We start from the raw sequence: 22404 nt of genomic DNA on the forward strand, positions 1-22404 counted from the left end.
TGAATGTTAAGTTTATAGCTTCTAGCACCAGTTACATTTTGTAACTAGCCTTTATAGAGTGTATGTGTGTGGGTGTGTGAGTGTGTGTGTTGGGAGGGATACATTTAACAAGCAAGACAGCCAGCACCATCCGAGAAAAGCATGTCACCTCTGACCTCAACGACATCGCCTCCACTCCTGGTACAGACACAGTCATACTGAATGGAAACAAACAGCAACAAAGTGAACAAGCAAACCACTGGTGCACGGAGCAGCTCGTTCACATGCCCACAATAATAATACCAGTTTATAATTGGAGACAGGAACGGCTCCATGCTCCAGGACAGAGGAGAAGACATTTGTAACAGACCAAGTCCAGCTCAACCAATACAGGGCCAATGACCAAAAACAACCCACAAAGTTCCAGATAAAATCTCACAGACGGAAGGGAATTCAGACTTATCCATCACACACATTGACAATTTCAAACAAAAGCTGCACAGCCACACATCTCAAGTTTCAACAAAACATATGAAGAAAATCACAGCCGCAAGAAATGAAAACCAAAGCTGTCTTACCTGCACGTAGTTCAGATGCTATGAAGGAGGCTGCTGCAGGAGCAAATAGCAGCACAGCTCTAGCACGCTGAGAGAAGTCATCCTGGAGATCCAAAGGTGTGTGGAGGCTCCGCCGCACCTGTCGCTCGGCTCCCTGCTCTTCCTCCAGTTTACACTGCGTTTTGTTCCCCATCGTCAGTTTCAGCACCAAAAAGTCCAGTGTCCAAACATGATTCACCGATCTCTTCCTTGTCTTTGTTCCCGTCATAGATTTCTTGTTTGTTTGCTTTGGCTTCTCCATGTGCGTGTCCCCGTCGAGGACGTCGTTTCCGGCGCTAGCTTTAGCGCTGCTAGCCAAAGCGGCGCTGCTGCAGCAGTTTTCGGCATGTTTTTCGCACTCAGTTGAAAGAGGTTCATTTTTTTGTTCTGTCCTCTTTTTCTCCGTCCTCCATTTGTTCCTTCCCTCCAGTACCCCGACTCATTCCTTGTTGTCTGACAAGCCGCAGTCGCGACGTTAAGAGTCCGCACACTTGACCTTCCACCCCAGATATCCCATGATCCCCTGGGTTTAGTGGATTGACAAAATGTTGACAAATGTGGGAAGTTTGGAAATGCTTTGCTCTGAGCTACCTCAATCAATTAAAAGATTATAAAGACATTCAAGTTTTCCTTGTTGTTCTGGTGTTGTTTTTCCTGCATGGACTGCACCTCAAGCTGCCCATCCTGGGGGCGACCCCACTGTCATTTGCCCAAATCCCAGGTGCCCCATACGCTGATAACACCTCATCAAATTCCACTGTGGTTACAGAATGTTTCATATTTTTTGCTCTATTTTGAGAAAAAGCATGACACCAAAGGAGAGTTGGCAGTCAATCTTTTGATTCAAAAGGATGGCATGCCAAGAGAGTTGTTGAGGAAGCCATGCTGTTTCACTGTGCTTTTGTCTCTGATCATATGCCAAAACGTCTGAGAAAAGGTCCCGGCTCACTCGTCTGACATCATGTAACGTCTGAATTAACAACGAATTTAGAGGACTGGAGTGCTGTGAACACTGTTCATGATCATAATGTGCTGGCAGCAGTTTGCCTGCATCTGTCATTGGTAGGACGAAAACCAAGGATCTTGTTTGAAAATTTGACCTTAGACATACGAATCCAATTTGAAATCTTAAATGGAACAAGGCCGTGCCTTGCATGAAAAAAATGGCGGGTGAATACTTTTCGGATGTTACATCACTGACCTTCAGTTTCCCTTTATCATTGTGGGTGACGAGTCTTCCATACCAAGTGATGCTGTATAAGGCCTGGATATTGTCCCCTTAACCTCTGTTTGATTTATTGAGGGTAAACGTTATTTCAGGCGGGCCACAGAAGTCGGCTCGCTCGCCGAGCCATCAGCTAATTACCTCCATCAGACCCTATCAGCTGGTCCCCAGCACTTTCAGTTTCAGCTGCTGGACTTGATAACTTTTTGTCTGCCTTGCTGAGCTAAGACTCTGTCTGCTGTGCTGCTTGTGCTGGCTCAGCTCCTCTCCACTACTTCCCTAAACTTGGAGGCAGAGACTTGTTCTTTCAACATTTTGTTGTTTTTTTGAAGCAGCATCCCATCTCTGCTCAGTCTTCACTGGCAAAGCCAGTGCACCAGCTTTGAGGATCCAAATTAGCTTGATTGCCATTATAGCTGCAGAAGTCACCGACATTTATGGTTCATATGGGTTTGCAGGTGATGTTTATGTTCTGGTGCTCACGGTGGAGCTGTATGATTTCACTGTATTCATCCGATTTCAGCAGGATGGGAGGAAGGCAGGCAAGCAGAGGCAGTGTCATGCTCTGCTGTAGTTTTGTGAGTTCAAACCTTGGGTTTGGGCCTTCACATGGGTCAGAGTTATTTTGGCAGCAATCAGGGACTTACACCATGTTGTCGGTTTGTTAATTCTAATCTTGTGCGGATTTGCGGCACCAGTTTAAAAGTTTGCTGGAGAGAGACGGGAGGAAAATCTGAGAGAAGAGAGGGCGAACGCTTGACCTTGTGAACCAGTCTCAGGCATTGCATTCCAGGGAGGGTTGCGCTGCTTGAGAAAGCTGTGGGATTTCTAGCTTTCACAGTTCTCCATGGTTTCTAACATCCGGTTTATGTGCTTCAAGGGAAGAAGCGAACATAAGTGTGGTCCTTTGTGTTCCATAATGACCTGCACTTGACTTTGGCATTGTGCTCTGCACTTGTTTCACCACCAAACCCTAACCTTCAAAGACTAAATTTACTCTTACGTCTTGCTGAGAAGCCCCACAGCTTCAGGTTTACTCTGTAATTGTATCAAACCAAACCTAATATTACACGGAGCAGCAACTTACAAATATAGAATGATTGCAATTTTTCTCCTGCCACAACAAACCATGTGATATACAATTCTGATATGGAGAAAAGCCACGTCAATAGTTTAACATAATGGACCTTTCCCTTCACTGCAGTTCTTGAGGTGGAGCAAAGTTATAATTTTGCACTGCGATACACGACATTTGCTCTCTGATAAAGCTTTTACATCAGCAAGCGCATTCCCCCAAACCTCCCAGCTGCTCACCCAAGCCCAGGCCCTCAGACTTATCTTTTTATTAGTGGTACGAGTGTATAAAAGTTGAAATGAGACATTTGGTTCGGGTTTTGGTTTGTGTTCCATCCTCTCGTATTGAAGCTATTAACCATGAAAGTTTTTGGACACTCAAACATGGCCCAAAATAGAGCATTTAGAGAGCATCGACTCTTGAAATGGACCAATTTTCCAGTCAAAAATAATTTGCTTTTTATATGTGTTTTTCTCACTATACATGCAGTCATCATCCCTTTCTTTCTTCCTTGAACCTTGAACACTTGGTTTTAGTTGCTTTAGCTGTGTATACATATATATATATATATATATATATATATATATATATATATATATATATATATATATATATAATCCGAACAAAGTATATACACTGTCCTCATGCCTGTTTTTCTAAATTCTTGGATGAAATTGCAGTTGGAATGATATACAGTACTGAAATGTTTTACTCACATATACAGTGTTTGTATAAGTGTGTTTGCTTCATTTTAGGCATGAAATCTGATACTGAAGTATGGCGTAGACGGGATCATCATTACGCCTCTGTATGAATTCAAAACAAAAGACTAAACTCAAAACAAAAAGGAGGGTTCAGCTCGGGTGCCCAGACAGAGGCAGCAGACCACAACACTAACCGCAATGTCCAGTGGGGAAGATTTTCTTTGTACTGTAAGTGCAACAGAGGTATCCACAGGAAAAAAAAAAAATTTGCTTGTGGTTGGTCTTTTAAGTTGGAGCCAGAGAGGCAATTAGAAGGATTAGGGTGGATCACTACTGGTTTTCTCTTGATGTACTGTGGTCACCAGATTGCCAGTGTGCTGCTGTATTTCCTCAGAGGGCATCAGGTTCACATACAGCCAATGGCTGGAACACGCTCCTGCTGAGAGATCCTTCGTCTCCGGTGTCTGTCAAAGCTTAAAGACGAAGAGAAAAAAAAAGAAGAAGAAGTGCTAACTAGAAATCCAGCAAGAGCCGCACAACTTAAACATACAATTATATCGAATAAACAGCCACTGGGCGAAAGCTTTCTATGGCATGAGGTCACAAGCAATGGTGGGAATGTTCTTGTGTCACGAACCTTTTCCTCTTCTCCTCCGGGGAGAATGGATCCCAGACTTCAGTGCTGAAGCAACTCATCCACAATAAACAGAGACGTAGACGGTAGAAAAACACACGCGGGTCTTTTTGAAGTTCTTGGATAAGAGCTTTGTTTGCCCTCTGGCATATGTAGATATTTGCCTTGGTGTTACTCATCACAGTCGCAGGTTCAGATAAATGATCGCGCGCCAGTCGTCATGTATCATTATCACATTAGAAAAACTTGATGGAAACTGCAAAATTGAACCAAATACCTTTTTACACCCTCAACACCTTGTTGTTGTTTTTTTTTTGCAAAGTGAGAGATGAAAACCCCTTTTTTGAATAAGCTCTTATGTAGTGAGTCTTTAACTGATGACTGAATGGTTTCCACCACCAGTGGATTCAGATATTCCAAAATGTTGTCTTTGGCTGCATGCAGCACGGCTACTACCAGCTGGTATGAAAGAACAATTACAACTTGCCCAAGTGAAAGTAATTCCTCAAGACATCGCTCCTTTTTTTTTTTTTTTGGTTCATGGTCAAGATGACTTTTCCACGACTGTCTTTGTTACAACCACGCATGTCGTCGTCTCTTCCAGCATCTTTTGACCAAGTTTGTGCAAACGCTCCTCATTTGAAACATTTCCAAACTGTACTTCAATTCCCTGAACGATTACATGGAAAGTTCCTCATCTTCTGCCTGCCTGATCCGCTCTGCTTCATCTGAACCAGGGTGTTGTGGAAATTTGCTTTTACTTGGGGTAACGTTTATTCCTGAAATTCTTCACAAAGAGATGACTCCAAGTTTCATGTCCAGCAGAAAGCTACTAGCTTTAGCACTGTCCCCACTGTATTCCTTTACCACATTCAGAAGTTTCCATTTTGAACTGGTCAAACTGATGTTTAGCACTACATTAACATTTTTTGGTATCACTTATTTCCAGTAAGGGTGCGATGATAGAAATAGAGCACCGACAATGATCTGAAATCCCCAAAATATGACTTTGTCCAAGCCATGATGGTTTGGACAAAGATCCTGGTGAGCATGGCAGCCTCGGGGAGGGAACTGGAACATGATACATTTCCATTTGGGCAGTAATTCCAATGTTTTTTTGAGTCCTGTCCCTTGTGAATCATTTAATACCCTGGTGTGTGGCCCTTCTACCTCCACAGATGATGCTAGCACCCCCAGAGGCTAGGCTAGTACCAGGAACAACCATGCTAACTCTGTCAGACACTGCACTGGAAACCCTCCAAGTAGCTGGTAATGAGGGGGGTTTGCTTTCACTGAGTGCGCTGACATTTCTACAGTTTCCATTTACCCTTTACCTGTATCTGAATAAGTTACGTTGCTAAAGGGCCTTATCTTTTTCAACACAGGGGGTAGGTAGGGCTTCTGAAGACCTGAAGAAGACCTGCCTGTGGCCGATGGCCCTGCCTCTGATTGGCTGGTACTTTGAGTCTTTCGGCGTGCTGAGCGAGATGGATCAGGGTCAGTGCCAATCAGAAGAAGAATCAGAGCAGATCTTTGCTGAATGAAGGTGGGAAGAATTTTTTTTTTTTTTTTTTTTTAAGGAGGACTTTGACAAGATTCTACAGATTGTGTCTTGTTTCGGTACCTTTGGTCGCGGTGGGGGTGGGGGGATATGTACCCCAGCTTGGGAACTATGGCATGGGAGCAAATAATCCACTGTTGGCCTTCACAAAGCTCTCATTACATACAAGTCTCCATCCTGCTGACTGCATATAAGCGTAACACAGATGGTATCCCATTGACATCTTCAGAATGTTGTGTTTATATTTCTTTACTTCCGTCCCTGACAACATGGAGGTGGAAGTATTTGCAGGACTACGTGGAGACAAACAAAAAAAGAGATCCAACAGTGATTCAGTAGCACTGCACTGTGAATAATCATTACATTTTCTCTTTCGACAGATGTGGGATTATATAATTACCCATTTTATATTTATTCTACATTACATAACAGCTTACACTGACCTCTGTGGTGCTGTGTGAGGCATCTGGGTCAGGGATGGCTAGACAGTCTGTACCCACACGGGGGCTCCTTGGTTCTGTGCTTTTTCCCTCCATGCCCATATTGACCTAAGACACGTAGCCTCCACATACACCAGGATGCATGCACAGACCCTAACACCAGCTTACCCTACACACCCATTCTTAAACTCGACTTGCAAAGTACTGATTGAGGGAGCCAGACTAAACACACTGAAGGATGATTCAAAAGACCCCAGAATAGCTCCTAGAAGGCACATTGTGTGACTTCTATTTTTCTTTGCTTCCTATAAACGGAGGTTCTGTGGCTTTTGACGTGGTCCTCTTGTCTTCCATGATGTTTTTGTCTTCTCCATAAATCATTATCTGCCTCTAAGTGCCACGCTGTTGATGGCTTTAACAGAACATCGCTGTGTAATTTGACTAAATACCACCCTTGCACCCAGTTTACTTTGAGATGGTAAACAGTCTGGCTGGTAGAAATGGAGTGATCTGATCAAAGCATACAGACAGCAGTAATTGGTATCATCCACTGTGGATGCTTTTGATTATGTGATTACTAGAGATTGGCATGACTCATTAAAGTACTGTTTGGGTCGAATTATAGGAAATGGCTCCCATTCACCGTCGTACAATCCTTTGGGACGTCATCTGTCGTCAAAGATATCAGCGTAAAATGATATTTCATGTACTGCAGATCCTGCATTTTTCATGTCTTTTTAAAGAGCCTAATAAAATGTCTAAACAACAACAACAACCCTTTTATAGTGCTGGAGCTACTGCTGTTGCCAGAATGTTTGAAGCTGTCAAAAATCAAGAGTTGAGGCCTCATTCTCTCAAGCTCCTACATTCATGATATGAATATAGAGGTTCAACTTGTGTCAGACGTAGATTTCAGCCTCATCCTGCTTCAGGATGTTGACACGAAACACAGAGAAATCTGGTTATTTACATTTCTTGTCTCTATAATATCCCAGTTTCTGCATCTATTTGTCCAGCTGGCCGTGATATTTACACAAAATTATCCAAATCTGAAGCTTCTGAAAACGAGGCCACTTATGAGGCTTAAAGCTGCTTTAACGCGGCTTTTGAGGATGTGGCGTATCAACGTTATTGCCACCAGTGGCAGAAGAAAGTGAACAGGAACAATTTCACATGTCTTCACCTATCGACTAGTGTCACAGCCTCAGCCAGGAGAACAGAAGATACACATATTCCCTCATCTTTCTTTAGTATTCTCCACTGTGACCTGATTTGCTCCACAGTCCATGTTGGGAAACTGGCGTCCTCAAATCATTTTTTTATGCTTTCTCCCATTGAAACTGCCAAGTATATTTGATTCTTTCATCACTGAAAGTCATAACTCTTTTTTTTTTTCCCTCAATGCTCAAGAAGTAACAGGCCCTAATTGCACTTTGGTTTCTGTCTTTATGTCACTTGGTTGAGGCTGCAAGTAGTCAGAAGCATTCATGCAACAATTCGGGTTTCTCAAATCCTAAGTAAGGCTTCAGGACACTTAAAAAAACCTGATCACAACTGGGTTACTCAAGTGCATTTAAACACAGGCAAATTACATTCTTTTAATCTTTTCACAGAAAAACAAATCGCAAAAAAGGGTGAGCCCGGACTTCAAACAGCCCTCTTCTTCTTCTTTGTTTAATTAAGGAAAACAAAAGCATGTCTCTTACTTCATCGTCCGCATATTTAAAAGCAGAATGCTGTGATGCAACGGTGATGCAAGGCAGCTGTTTGGGGAAAGAGCAAATTAATCAGAGGAGAGTTTGGTGTCACTTATTGAACAATTCCAAAGAAATCCATTCCTGAATTTCTTGGCCCACCAGAGTTGCTAGAATGCTTTGGTCCTTCTTTGCCCCATTTGTGCCGTGTCCTGTGTTTTAAATCTAAAAAAACATGGATTCAAATGAATCTGTGCACTGCAGAATTGAACGTTTCCTCAGCAAACCTGTTTGAGTCCAGTACTTTTCCAGTCATGTCTGAGTCCCAGTTGTCCTGTGACTGAACCTGGATACCCCCCAGCCACCCCAACGCCCCCAGTTCACCCTTTTCTAAACATAATCTGATAAATGAGTGGCAGTGCATTGTATATCACATCCTAACACAGACACACTCACTCATAGCTGACTCGCTCCAGCTCATACATTTTGACCGCTGTACTGGTCGTGCTCATTACTCCTTAACAGTTATACAGTTCAGTATTTGTTGATTTTAAGATGAGTTACCGACCTTTTCTATGCAGTGACTGTTTCAAAAACTATTCCAATACAAAATCATGAGATGAAAAGTGAGTTCAAGCCACTTTATAGCTCCTATTGTCGAGACTCCCATGAGAAGACCAAAACCAGCAGTTAAATGACACCACGTCTGTTTGGTCGGTGGGGGCCGAGGCTTGATTTACGGCTTTATGCATTTGAAATGCCCAGAAAATGATTAAAAACACCAAAAGGAGCTGTGGTTGATCGGTTTCTCAATGTTATAAACATAGCCAGCATCATTTGTTCTGAGTCCTCCTAACAGAGCCAGCCTGGAGTGATGAGAGCACAGACAAAACAAAAGAGCTATTTCGACAAAGATTGCTTGACCTTTGCAAAATGGTCTATTTTAAGGAAGTAATCTTACTATCTATCTATCTATCTATCTATTCTTTAAGCGTACATAACAAATGTACTTATTTCCAAGGTGTCTCTCTTGACTACGTGCTTCTTCAGATACGTGCAGAGTCGCCACCAGATGTTGTCTTTCACTTGATAGTGAGGAGAGTTCCCAGGAATATGTGGGAGCTACATGCCCTGCATGCCCCCCCCCCCCCCCCCCCCCTGGACAGACACCCAACAGACCAGAGAAGTTGCTATGCAGCAACCAGAACACATCTGGCTTCCCACCCTGGAGAAATGCTCAATCAAGTTAAAACAGGGGTTTAAAACACCTCCACGAAGGGACGAGTCCGCGGCGTGAATGAAGCCGTGGCAGCTGGTCTCGTTTGACACACTCAAACAGCAGGTCATGATATGGTGATTTACATGAAAACACTAAACATGTTGTGACTCCGGAGGAAACGATTCACGGACTTTGACTGAGGTCGGAGCTCTACAAATCTAGTTTAAATCATTTGTTTTGTCATGACCGGCGTTTACACCAAATCACTGTTTATCACTGGGTACCCTGCAGTTTGTGGTAGGCTTTAATTGACTGTAGTATAGGATTGTGTTTCCCATCGCTGAAGCTGTTGACCCTAAAGCATCTTAGGGTTCTGCGGCCTCCTGGTGTTCTCAGCTTTGACTGTAAAAACACACATTCCAGAGCTGGATTGTCTCATAATTCAAAGAAATAAAACAATTTCAAACAACCTGCTTTCATTTCAAAACACCGTGTCTGCCTTAAATGAACAAATAAATCTTGTGTGAGGACTATTTCTCACCATTTTGATAGAATCATTCTTGTGAGAGCCTGCGAGTTTAGGAGGTATGCAGGTTTTCCTGCGCTGCTGGCTTGGATCAATGTCGCCTTTCAGTGGGTCCGAACGCAGGGCCGGCCGGCCACAAAGGGCTCTTTCAGGAGTGAGAGCCTCTCCCCAGGCTGACCTACATCTCCTCCCCCCGGCCTCATCCACACACACTACCATTCTCTCCACCTCATTGCTGCTACACACACCGCCTTCATCCAGATTGGAGAGACGTGTGCTGAGGTTGCCCCTGACATTGGCCTGAATTAGTGATAAGTGATGACTATAAAACTAAGCCTTGATCAGGTTTGTCTTAGCAGCTCAATTAAACTGAAATTCCGAACACGTGAGCCTCAGACGACCCTCCTTGCTGTAAGTCCCAACTTCTATACCACAATCTTTCATCAGTACGGACATTCTTTTGCACAACGATCATGCATATTTACACTTGAACCCTGAAGTGTACTTAGCAACATTTGCACAAATGTAGGTCTTCTCACCACACCCTGTTACTGCACAGCAGCGTCCTCCCATTAAGCCCCTGTGACTTATTCAAGACTTCAAAATCCTGGGAGAATGTAGTCTGAGGAATCGGAATTTACATGAAATTTCTAACAATAATGATCTGAACAGCAGATTCCACCAGTAAAAAAAACAACACTTTTTTATAAAGACTTTTATTAAAGTTTGACAATAAATTAGAAAATTTAATTTGCGGACCTATAAAATGCATTCACACAAATTTCTCAGAAACTAACAGCAGAAACTTTTCAGGACAGAAAATAGGTGTTGCCAATTTGTAAAATGACGGAAAAAACAGAAATAATTCAAGTAAAACAGAATTTTGAACTTCATTCAAACTGAACTCAACCTGAATTCAACTGTCTTTGTTTCTCTGACGTGCAAAAATTACAAAAATAGATTTCTTTTTCCACCAGAAATGGTGAAGACCATGAACTGAATATCGTCTGTTTGGGGTTAAAAAAAAAAAAAAAACCCACATTGAAGCACATGAACAAATATTGCAGAAACAGTGAATGTTGATGAGCACCAGTTGAGGCTGTTGTAGTTATAAATAAATTTAGAGATCTTTTACCTGTAAACAGAAGCACAAAAACCATCTGCATGCTAGCACGCTAGCACTACCTGATGGCCATTTCTGGCTGTTTCTATGACAACGAAAACATGGTGACAATCACGATGAGCTGACAAAAACATCCTGGGAGTATTCCGGCTTTTAATGTAAAATATTGGCTACAAGGCGACAGAGAATGTGGCCCTTTGGAAGCCAAGAACTGCTGTGCTTGTGATGACATTTTTCATTCATTATCTAGGTTCTCCTGATCAGTTTTAGTGCTATTGGCCTTTGAGCAGGACAAAACTATGATGCCGATATTAACCAAACCTGGTGGAGTGATGCAGCGCGGGTCAAGGAAAAACATATACAATATAGAGGCATTCCAATTAAAATAGCAACAATTTTTCTTTTTTTTCATGAGGTTCGGTGCAGGTCACTGTGGTTTCAGCACTGTAATCTATAGTTTATCTTGTTATCCCCACACTTCATAAGGCTGAAGATTAGCACGGCCGTTCTTAGCTTCCATATCGCACAACTGTGTAACCTGCTAGCATATTTCACCGCAACAGGTTGGATTTCTTCATCTGCTCTTAGCAGGACTGCACAATAAGTAGCCAAATGAAATTGCCGGAATGTGGTGGAGCGGTTAAGCAAGGGCCAGAGGAAAACTTGTTCAATTTTGGTGCAAATCTGAATCACAGGGCAGATTCACATTGCGATTCCACTAGAAATGTGAGAAAGAACATTTTTGGTCAGAATCTCAGACGGATGTATTACATGGACCTCGACAAAGGAACGCACCTTCTGAGTGCTCCCGGGATTGATTTTTTTTTTGCATCTTAAATGTGAATTAATTTTGTCACTTCCCTTTCCAGTCGACACTCTGTTTGACAGAGATTCATTTGATGGTTTTATCACTTCTTTTCAAGCAATCGCTTTAAAATCATGTTTCATTAAAACACGAGGGGCACAAATATAAAACGATGGAGAAAAAGCAAAGCTCAGACAAAAGACTAATTTACAGTACAATCAGACAGTTCAAGGGTCAATGAAGGACACTGCAATGTAGCGGGTGCCGTTGGTTGTGGGTAGACCCTCGTGGAGATGAGTCAGACGTCCTGGGTGCATAAAGCTCCAACCTTTTCTTGGAGACTCTATGGAACAGTTATATCTATGGAAACGACAGCCCCCACCCTAGAGGAGGTGAGATAGTGTGGTTGTGCACAGTCAGTGTGGAATAGTAGTTGTCAAAAAAGAACATTTGGACAGAGAGAAAATCAGTGGGAACGTTTTAGCACGGGCAACATCTTACCTGAAAATCGGAGTCTTTGTTATTGAGTGCAATGTTGATGGTGAAGGTAGAAGAGTCATGGTGGGGCCTCAGGTATGCTTGCCTCCCAGGTGTATATTTTACCACAAAGTTCATCAAAGCGTAACCCTGCGACGACAGACATAAATACATCAAGTCGTCTTATCCGATGGAGTATCTGTCAGCAACCTTTCAGCAAACTCACCCACATGTAAGGACAGGCCTCGGGGGCCTATTGTTTCATCTGTTTATCTTTCCATTCCTTCTCTAACAGGTTGCACTCACCTTCGTGTAGTAGCCAGAGAAAACCTTTAACGTGACGGGTGATATGAACTCTCGGATGAAGTGGAGCCATTCCTTATCGAAGCCGATTTGCTTCATATGAATGTCATCGGTAGGCACAGTCTCATAGCCGCCAGCGATACGCTTGTCCTGCAGAAAAGGAAGCGTGATTCATGTCAAATGGTTGACCTGCTGTCCTCGATGTGTGTGACCAAATGCGAATGATGCCGATGATGCCTCTGTGCGTCTGTATTAGTATTTTAAACTGCCGGTGGAACAGGGGCATGCGCCAGGCTTAATGAGTGATCCGGGGCAACCTCATCAAGAGCCGGTCGAGTGCGCAAATACCTTTCGTCTTCAAAGTAAATCTTAGATATTGAGATAATCCGTGTCCACGTGTCCGTACAAATGATCACACTCTTTCTACAAAGGAGACCAAAGAGTTTTGAAGTGGAAGGGGCACTCCTGGGGATCTTCTATCATTTTGGGGGATCTTTTATGGTCTGCAGCATTTCTGTATCTGACATCAATAGACTGCTTGAGGATACCCTTCAACAAAAAGGAGACGGAACGGTAGCAAAGTTGTCATCAGTCATGGGGGAACATGTCCCATCTCACGCAGGAGACTACCTGCACTGGGCAGCTCCGTGTGAGAGAGAGCTTCCTGTTGCTGAGTTCCATTGCTCTGAATAGCCCACATACACCAGAACTGACATTTCACTCCTGCATTATTAAAACATACCAAACTGTATGACCCCTAGCCTGTTTTCTTATTTATAACTTCCTTTTTTTCAAAAATGTACTTATTTATCAGACCTTGCCTTTTGGATTACACCTCTTGCTATTGCGCTTTCCCCTTTGCACCTGTAAAATAACCAACGATGGAACCAAGAAATGCTAATTTTTATCTTGGTCTAGTTTACCAGAGCAATGTTGAAGGAACCAGCTTGGTGTTGGAGGGAATATTTCAGTCAGCATTTTTCCTTTTGCGTGCTGCGGTTTTGAAAGTTTCCCTTGCAATGTGAAAGAGAAAACACTTGGAGCTAGTTAGTGAGTAGCAAACCACACACCAAAAATGGCAAGGGTTTTTTTTTTTGGGAGAAAAGCAGGTTTCTTGAGTTATTTCGGTGAGTAGTTGCACAGATACAAGATATATAGAATTAATTCTCCAAAACACAAATTGGATTCTGCCGATTTTACTTTGCGAAGACACCATTGCTGCATTCTGGGCTCACTGGTTCTCACAACGTTAATACCTAGCTTACAAAGAAAGAAACAAGCGAGAGTGTTTTCCCTACGATAACAGAACGATAGCCAGACGTCTCTCTGGTGCTGGCACAGTGGCAACTGAGTCATTGTAATTAGACATTTCGGATGTTTTTCCTCATTTACAACTCGTTAATAGTGACACACATTCCATTAATTGACCCTTGACCTCCATCATGTATGCATTAATATTGGCAGGAGCTATTTCAGGTATTATGAATCGTCTCCCATTCCCCCCCCCCCAGAGCTGTAAAAGCGTTATTGTCTGATGCTCTATTCAACAACACTGTCTTTATTTACAGTGCCGATGTGTTGCTTCTGCGGCAAATCGTGTCATTAACAGTGTTTTGGGCCAAACGCTTGTTAAAGTCAGTGGCTTTTGAATGAAAAATAACCTTTTTTTTTTAACTAAATAAATGAGAAACTCCAGGTTACATAAACAAGACGTCATAGAACACATAATTTATTTTTATCACATTTATATAATGGAGAGATCTGAAGAGAAATGTAATCAAAAAGAAAATCCACCAAGTCTTCACATATGGTCCTACCTCAGCCCCCACCCCTTTCTTTCTATGTGTGAAAGACAGCTGCCACAATATTACAATAAAGTTTACAAGACAACATGAGGGTTTATTTACTTTTGCTTCACTATCCTCTTGTCTGGTTGTGATTTGTCTACAACACAACCACATGTGCCATTGAATTCCCTTGGAATTCTCTCCAGCTGTTGTGGTAATAACTAATTAGAACATGACAAATTCAATTCCGAATAAATGCAACGGACATTTTATGGACTGCAAAGTGATCGAAAACAAAATTGTTGAAGGAGCAAATGTCGACATTTTGGGAAAATAATTTATTTGCTGTCCTCCCTTGACAAGAAGACCCATCTCTTCTCTGTTTGTGCTTTGAAGAGCTGAGACCCACAGAGACCTTTTGACCTCCAGTTACGGTAAAGGTAAACTTTGTTATTCCCAAAGGAGGCAATTCATTTTACAGCCACCGCAGCGTTAAGAATAAAAACAGGATTGTCACGCACACACAGAAAAATGAACAGAGTTCAAATGCAAATGCAATTAGCTTAGCACAATGAATGGTAACAGTCGGGACGTTTAGCATACCTCTGTCCTGTCTACTTAGCTTCCAAATCCTTTTGTTTCTGATCTGTGTGCTCTGGTTCAAACCGATCAGGCTAAGGGTCTTTGTTTGGGTGTGAAGTCCTCCTCCTCATTCTCTCTAAGGGGGCGTTTCCACTGGCTCACTCTGGCTCAGGTCGGGTCGGTCTGACCCCATTTCTACTGGCCCTAACGCAGTACTAACCGTAACCATTTTGGTCCCTGCTCCGCTGGAGTTCCAAGCAAGTCAAGCAGGGACTAAAATGTGAGGTAAGCACATAGCGGGACGCTGATTGGGTAACTTACTGCTTACATCATCTACTTGGTATCATCTTGGCGGAATACTGGTCGATTGCTTGGTAAAGCCTTTTATACTTTTCTTGGGTGTTCTGGTTCACCATTTGAAGCCTTGCCTGTCTGTCGTCCCTTGCTTTTAGTTGAAGCAAAAACCACAGACCGAGCAACAGGCATGACACCGCCTCCACTGTTGTGTCGCACACAAATTATGTCGGGGAACTCTCGGCCGGTGAGTCCACCCCGACAAATTGAGCCAGTGGAAACGCGCCCTAACAACGTTGGCCAACAGAGGTAGTAGCAGTCACTCTTCTAGGTGAACAGAAATTTTGTGTTTTGTTGGCCAAAGTTACAGTGGTGCTTTTGAGGCATCTTAATATCTCGTAATTTGACATTGCTATTTCATTACATGTTTTGCACAATCCTAATTATATGAATGAAGGCAAAGATCATATTCAAGAAAAGTGTGTTTGACGACTTCTGACTGGGCTATGCTAACATTTTGCATTGGTTTGCATTCATTGTGCTAAGCTAACAAGCAGTCAAGTGGTTTCTACAGCTCTCAGCTCTGTGAGGCACAAACAAAGCTGAGAAGGGTATTTATCTTTCTGTCTGCTTCTAAGAAGGATGGACAATAAGGATAGATTCCCTTAAATAGTCATGGAAAGAACCAATTAAAAACTGGAAATTATTCCAGAAACACTGCTGCTCAAGAGACGTGGGAACATGACCACACTTTGCTGTGTTTAGTGACCCTGAGCTAACAGGACTGACCTCATGTCTGCCTCCAGACCACGAACCGTAGTGCTCCATCTCTTCCACGAGTTCATCACAGGCCCTCTCCGTGAAGACTGGGAACCAGAACACATCTGGACACGGCTACCATCCAAACACACACAAAAAGAGGCCTCAGAGTCAGAGTCGCCTCCCTCACCTTGATCTCGACAGACCGTGAGGTATAAAACCACTTGAAAGACATATCTTGTGATCTAATTGCAACACTGAGTCATTATATTCGTCAGACTTTATGAACAGAAACACGTGCACACATACAAACCTCCTCTAAATAGTTCTCAGTGAAGATTTTCGTGTAGTTTGGGTGGATGTATTTCTCCTTCCAGTCCTGCAAGGAATACACATTTTGTATTTGTATTTATTTATTAATTTAGCAGTGGGAGTTTGTTGACCTGCATACCTCAGAGAATTATCCTCTCACACACAAGCTTGGGAGAGCAGGGCTCTCATCACACCAAAGTTATGATGTCAGAATGATCTTATACTTTCCTTAATGGCTAATAACTTATACAGGTGATTACAGTTTCTTTCAGCTATTCAGAATAATGTGGGTTTTTTTTTTTTTTTTGAAGTGTAAGTGAAGAATAATAAGAGATGATAATGACTTACCAGAGGATTTTCAAATATCTGCCACAAGTCACTGTTATAATGAGAAACGTTATAATTGGCTGTGGAAATGAGTCTCCCAAAGTCATGACGGTTTGTTATGTACATGAAGACTCCCTGCAGCAAACGGGAGAAAGTTCAGTCAGTTTCACACAAGTCGCCGGAGCAGAAAATCACTGAAATGTCTCAGGGAGGATTTATCACAGATCTACGTGACCATAATACATGCAGATCTGCAGCGCGTTGGTGCACTGCAAGTTGTAATTCAAGTAACTGCTCATGACTTGAGCAGTCATCAGCGGTTAGCACTCGCTTTAAAACTGTCAAAACTGACAAAAATGAAAATAAAGTGTGATTTAAGCGTGTTTAACACACTGAAATCCAATATGTTTGACTGAGATAGAACTGGAAGAGACATAAATAATCTTGGATTATTTATGGGTGGTGGGGACCGCAGGGGAGGTGTTGGTAGGGTTGGAACAGGACAGGGTGGGCAGGTGAAGTGAGTGGAGGAGGAGGAGAAGGGGGACATGGGCAGAGGGGTGCTGGGTGTACTGGGACAGAGCGAATCCAGGAATGATATTCCCTGTAGTAGAGTGAAGCATGAGGAGTAGTGTAGGACTTGGACTATCAGACTAGGCTTTGTGGCGGACAATAAATGATGAAATGAGATTCATTTTCCTTGTTCCAAATTGCTAATGTGCAAAATAATGAAAAGCTGTTGGAACAGATGGTTTACATTAGTGGGAAGAACTGTGGGAGCCTAGTCTGAGATCAGTCAGTGTATTTAGAGGGAGCAGCTGGTTACTGGTGTTTGCTGTGGGCTAAAGCATCAGGACAGGGGACTTGCATATAGACTGTCTTTCAAACCGTCTTTCTCCACCTCTATCTCCTCTTGGATAGGACAGAAAACACTTTCTCTCTTTCGAACTTCAGACAAAAGTCTGCTTTCACACCTGAACTCGTCGCAACCAAAGTGGCAACATCAATTTCCAAAGATTTCTCATGCAAAGTCGCAAGCAGCAGCAGCACATTTTGTTTCTAAAATAATATATCCAATTTCAATTTTTATATAAAAAAGCCTAATTTGACAGAATGAAGCTGCAGAGTCACACTAGTCACCCTATGAAATAATTCAGCATCCATTAAAACGTGACCCAAATCTTAGAAAGGCTTCTGAGCGCTAACCCATTGGAAATGGATGTTTCAGCAAGCAGAATAATCAAAACAAAAGTAAACCTTTGGGGGCCTGAGCATATGGAATGATTCCGGAGAAGGGGAGTCTTTTTCTCTGTGACTTGTCTAAAATAAAGGAGAAGCATCATGTAAACATAATAACATGAATGATTGATTCAGAATAAGAGACAAGGTGACAGTTGAGATATACATGTCACATACATAGCAACTTGGGAGGAGAGGAAATGCGCCTGCATGAACAAGAAGCAAGAGTCCCTCTGAAGCTGATGTTTTTTTGTGGGTTAACATGGGAGGAGGAGTGCATGCCGGGTGGGGGGTTGCTGGAGTACGCGGTGCAATGTAGAAGAGTTTAAATCAGACCTGGTAGCTGCTAAGTGTTGAGAACAGGTGGCACGTCAGTGATGAAAAGCACAGTCGGTTGAACAGTTTACATGTTTAAAAGTGGACAGACGAACACATAAGAAGCAAGACGACGTTTGTCAGCTAGCCAGCCAGTGGTTGCACCGCCTGTGCTCATAGACACGGGACGCAGGGAAGGTAAAGGACGACAGGGGACAACTGAAACACAGACCCTTCAAAGAGCACCACAGATCATAAACAGAGAGACATCATGCTTTGATGACAGAGAGACGATTCAAACCGACTGTACTTGCCATCCTTTCGTCTTGGGCTGTTGACTTCAGGGTTAAAATTCATTGCATTTACTCACATATCCCCTTAAAACTATAGTGCATCACACTTCATGGCGACATTCTGACACAGCGGGAGGAGTGCCTGCTACCAGGGCTGGTTGAGCTGGTCCCTTCCTTTTAGCCTTCTGCCAATTTGAATGTGGATAAATGATTCAATCGTGCGGTACTTGAAAACTTTCCATCAACCCAAAAAGGTCCAAATTCTGATCGTAGAATGAGTCATTTTATGTGGTTTGCATGGTGTTTAAGAAACAATTTATCCACCATTTTTAGAGTGTAGTAGGTTACGGCCAAGAAGGCTACTTCTTGTTAGCCTGCGGCTAACTTGAGTGTAGATAAATAATTAGAAATCTCAGTTCTTCTTGAGTTCCCAAATGTTGTCAGGCCAAATTTCACATTGTGCCAATGGAGTCGTTTTCATGTGGGTTTCCAAATGTTCGAAACAATTTATCCACCATGACAACTGCATCATCGAGAACGCAGTAGGGTACGTCCAAGACGGGTAATTCCAGTTAGCCCTCTGCTAACATTCAAATGAGCAGAGGGAATTTGCTTGAAACAGTGCAGTCATGACTGCACTTACAAATTTATCATCAGACCAAATGGATCCAATGCTGACAGTGAAATGAGTCATCTGACATCAAGCTGTGTGACACTCAACCATTTTCCACAGTTTCACAGCCACAAAAGAAGGCTACAGCAGTGCCTGTGATGTAAAACCATTCTGACAGTTGTTTGTCATAAAAGTCGCGACTAGAAGAGAAAAAAAGTGCTGCACGATAGCTTTAAAGAGGACACAGCTCTCATATTTTAAGGACAAAACAGCAAAAATACCCTCACATTATTTAAACAGTGAGATATGAATTCTACAAGTTGAAGGTTGAGTGCTCTTACCAGTTCCCTGACATTTCTACACATTGCCATATCTGGGTCCAGTTTCTCGAGAACAAAGTAGTTCCTTTCATTCAGCTCATTCCTCAAGGCACTACCTTTGACAAGGTATACATGTGCCATGAAAGGTATGTTCCACAAACCCCTGGAAGCAAGGAGACATTGAGAGAGGAAGTGTTCATTTAGGAGCAGAGTAGTAGTAGCAGAGCTCTCTGAGAGCAGGAGCTGGTTTTATTTCACATGCCATCCACAACTGAAGGGAACGTAATTGAGGATTCCAGGAAAAAGAAAAGAAAAAGGCATGTGGATGTGAAAAAATGTTGCCGCGCTGAGTTAAAATTACATAGCAACCATCTTTTGGTATGTTTTCTCTTTAATTTTAATGCGACTAACTCCCACCTTTGGCCGGGCCACACTGGAACCTTGACCAACAAGTACGAGTTGTTAATGCACTGACAAGACGTTGATCTCGTACTGAACTCCCTTCATGGGTCATTTCATGTGAATTTCTGCTGTTGTGGTTTTTACCCACCCCCCCCCCCCCCCCCCCCACACACACACACACACTTCAGGGCACCACTTCAACTTATTTTTAAAAACGAAAAAGTGAGTCACTTTTTCATCGAGGCTCATGAATATCTGTCTTGTTTACGGAAGGTTTCAGCACAATGCAACAGAGCAAATTAATATCACGAACCCAGTGAAAGAACAAGCAATGCGAGGCCACAGCAGTGTTGAGGAGAGTGTACCCTCACTGTACTTACACACGTTTTCTCTGCACAATGTCGACATAATCTTCAGAGCGAGCATAATAACCATCCAGACTCAAGGCTCCCCAGAAGTTGGACCACAGCTTACTGTGTCGAGTGACAAGGGGCCCAATTATCTTCCTGTAGGGGAGCAGGAGGCAGAACAGAGATAGTAATTCAGTCAGAGTGGATAAAACTCAGTGGCATCACACAAAAGAGCCAACCAACTAATGCACTGGGTTGCTTCATGGAAAAACTACCGTTCAGCAAAAAGACCAACCTCTGATCTTGCCACGTCCACAAAAAAACAAACCATAGAAACACAAACTAGAAGTAGATCGGCTCGCTGCAGAGAGCATTTTTAATCAAACTTGAAATCCCTCTGGAATATTGAAGCAGATCATTTTTCCACTGCTTTCTTTGGACTTAGAAACAAAAGGGATTACATCTCTGATGTGCGTAACGAATCGGACAGAATGAACGTAAATGAAGGGATGAATGTTGTTTCAAGGTACGGTCAAAGCGATGTAACAGTGTAACAGTGGCCAGTGGGTCGTCATGTGGAGGGAGTCAATCACACTTCCCCACACCTCAAAAGATGCGCTGGTGACCGACGCCAGTGCTCATGGGTTTTAGCCTCCTTGCTAGTGTGGCCGACAGCGGAAGGTTCGAGTTCGGCGGCGAACGATGCTAACAGAACGCAGGTTACGAGCATGAATTTTGCTGATGAATGGACCCTAACCAGCCAGAGCACAGCAATGCGCCTTGGCTACATCGTCTGCTGGAAAATAAAGAGGAGCGCAGGTGTGACTGAACACACTCAGTGGTTTTGTAAAACAATGATAGGAGCAAACCAAAAAAGTCACTCAATATATGTGAATCATTTAGATTGATTACAAAACACGGAATTGATTAGATTATCTTCAGTCATGTGACAAATCTTTCCAGAATATAATTCACAAAAAGATATTCAGGGTGACTGACCATTGTTGAGGGACCACTGCATGGCATACATCCCTTTTAGCAAATGCATCGATATCTGAATTTCTGTAATATCAGCATTGTCCTCAGCGTCAAGTGTCATGAACCTCTCCCCTGTTTCCTCAGTTTGATGGATTCAAAAGAATGCCATCATGCTATATTTTCTTGGTAACGATCTTTATTCCATCATAACGAGCTGAGAGTTCCCAACCAAAGAGGGACTTTTGCTTTGCATGTCTCCAGCAGGTCACTATACCCCACCACAGCCACAAGACATCTAGTTTATGGGAAGCTTTCTTCACATTCAAGAGCTGCAGAAGGGAAACTTGTAAGTTTGTGTTTTAGTATAATGCAAAGTGGCATTTCGGGGTTAGTGCAACGGACGCTTTTTACTGTTTCCATGTGGCCCAGCAAAAACAGGAAGCCAGAGTGGCTTATTTTTAAACTCCGCTGCAATGCTCCTGTGGTTTCGCCACTCGAGTGATAAATTCGATGGTTCAATGATCACGACAACCATCCAGGAGGTTTGTTGAACGGGTTCCAATGTGGCTTCTATTCCAGTAACTGTATAATTACCTGTTCTGCTCAATGAGGAGCTTCAGAGTCTGTCTGTTGGTGAGCATCACATCTGAATCTATACTGAAGTAGAAGTCGCATGAGGCGTCCTGACGGCAAATGTCCCTGATGGAAGAACAGATATAGAGAGGCAGAGAAAGACCTGAGTATGCAGCAAAGAAACACGCTGATAAACTACACTGGATCACCTAAGTATATAATATCAATTTCAATTGGCTCTCGCTGACTATCTCTCGTAGATAATGTGATTTCAAAAAGATTAGAGCCTTGTAATAAACCTTATGGGGCTCTTTGAGGCCAATACAAGTGCTTTTGATTGAATCTCTGATGGGGCCAAACAAATTGACTTATCGCTATGACAACAGACTCAACAGCGCAATGAGGGAAAGGCTGGTATGCAGCATATCACACATTATCATAATCATACGTCTGGAAAGCTGAAACTGTTGAACTGACACTATTCCAGCATGTGTGGAATCAATTTATTGCATAAAACAATACGTTTGAAATGAACACCTTGGGGCAAAATTGGCCCCGTATAAACGCATATAAAACAATTCATGAAAGCCATTAAATATTAATGTTCCTGCAACACAAAAGGTATTTACCACCAAAAAAGACATTATGCAAGCTTGACAGAGAGCTTTAAATGCAATTTGACGGTTTTCTTTGAGGCTATTAAAACAAATCACGTCATCTTTTGTTCAGCAGTTGAGCACAATGTTTGATTGACAGATTCGGTACACATACATGCCCATGTTCCTGGCCTCTCCTTGGCTCAAATTTTCCTCGGGTCCTACAACCTTGAAACTCTTGAACGCATTCTTATTCTCCTCCCAAAATTTCTGTATGTGCTTCTCGTGGTAAACCTCCTGAGG

At 42.7% G+C, this 22404-nt stretch overlaps 1 protein-coding gene across 2 annotated transcripts in view; it reads right to left on the bottom strand.

Annotated features, from left to right (window-relative positions):
• Nucleotides 1–10376: 10376 nt before the first annotated feature.
• The window catches only part of plod2 (procollagen-lysine, 2-oxoglutarate 5-dioxygenase 2), a 35450-nt gene continuing 23422 nt past the window's right edge, over nucleotides 10377–22404 (bottom strand). Inside the window, exons 10-20 of one of the 2 annotated variants that reach the window (XM_086191278.1) lie at nucleotides 22277–22398; nucleotides 21527–21631; nucleotides 19985–20110; nucleotides 19224–19365; nucleotides 17680–17742; nucleotides 16444–16557; nucleotides 16097–16162; nucleotides 15814–15918; nucleotides 12365–12511; nucleotides 12083–12208; nucleotides 10377–11964 (exon numbers count right to left, since the gene is read on the bottom strand). In XM_086191278.1, coding sequence (XP_086047404.1) covers nucleotides 11809–11964; nucleotides 12083–12208; nucleotides 12365–12511; nucleotides 15814–15918; nucleotides 16097–16162; nucleotides 16444–16557; nucleotides 17680–17742; nucleotides 19224–19365; nucleotides 19985–20110; nucleotides 21527–21631; nucleotides 22277–22398 — 1272 coding nt within the window. In that variant the 3' untranslated portion in view covers nucleotides 10377–11808. The remainder of the gene's footprint in view (nucleotides 11965–12082; nucleotides 12209–12364; nucleotides 12512–15813; nucleotides 15919–16096; nucleotides 16163–16443; nucleotides 16558–17679; nucleotides 17743–19223; nucleotides 19366–19984; nucleotides 20111–21526; nucleotides 21632–22276; nucleotides 22399–22404) is intronic. The other variant, XM_086191279.1, reaches the window with a different exon arrangement.

Source organism: Aulostomus chinensis, chromosome 21 (assembly GCF_037954235.1).
Source record: "Aulostomus chinensis isolate RoL2024-O1b breed Wild chromosome 21, RoL_Achi_v1.0, whole genome shotgun sequence".
Classification (NCBI taxonomy): domain Eukaryota; kingdom Metazoa; phylum Chordata; class Actinopteri; order Syngnathiformes; family Aulostomidae; genus Aulostomus; species Aulostomus chinensis.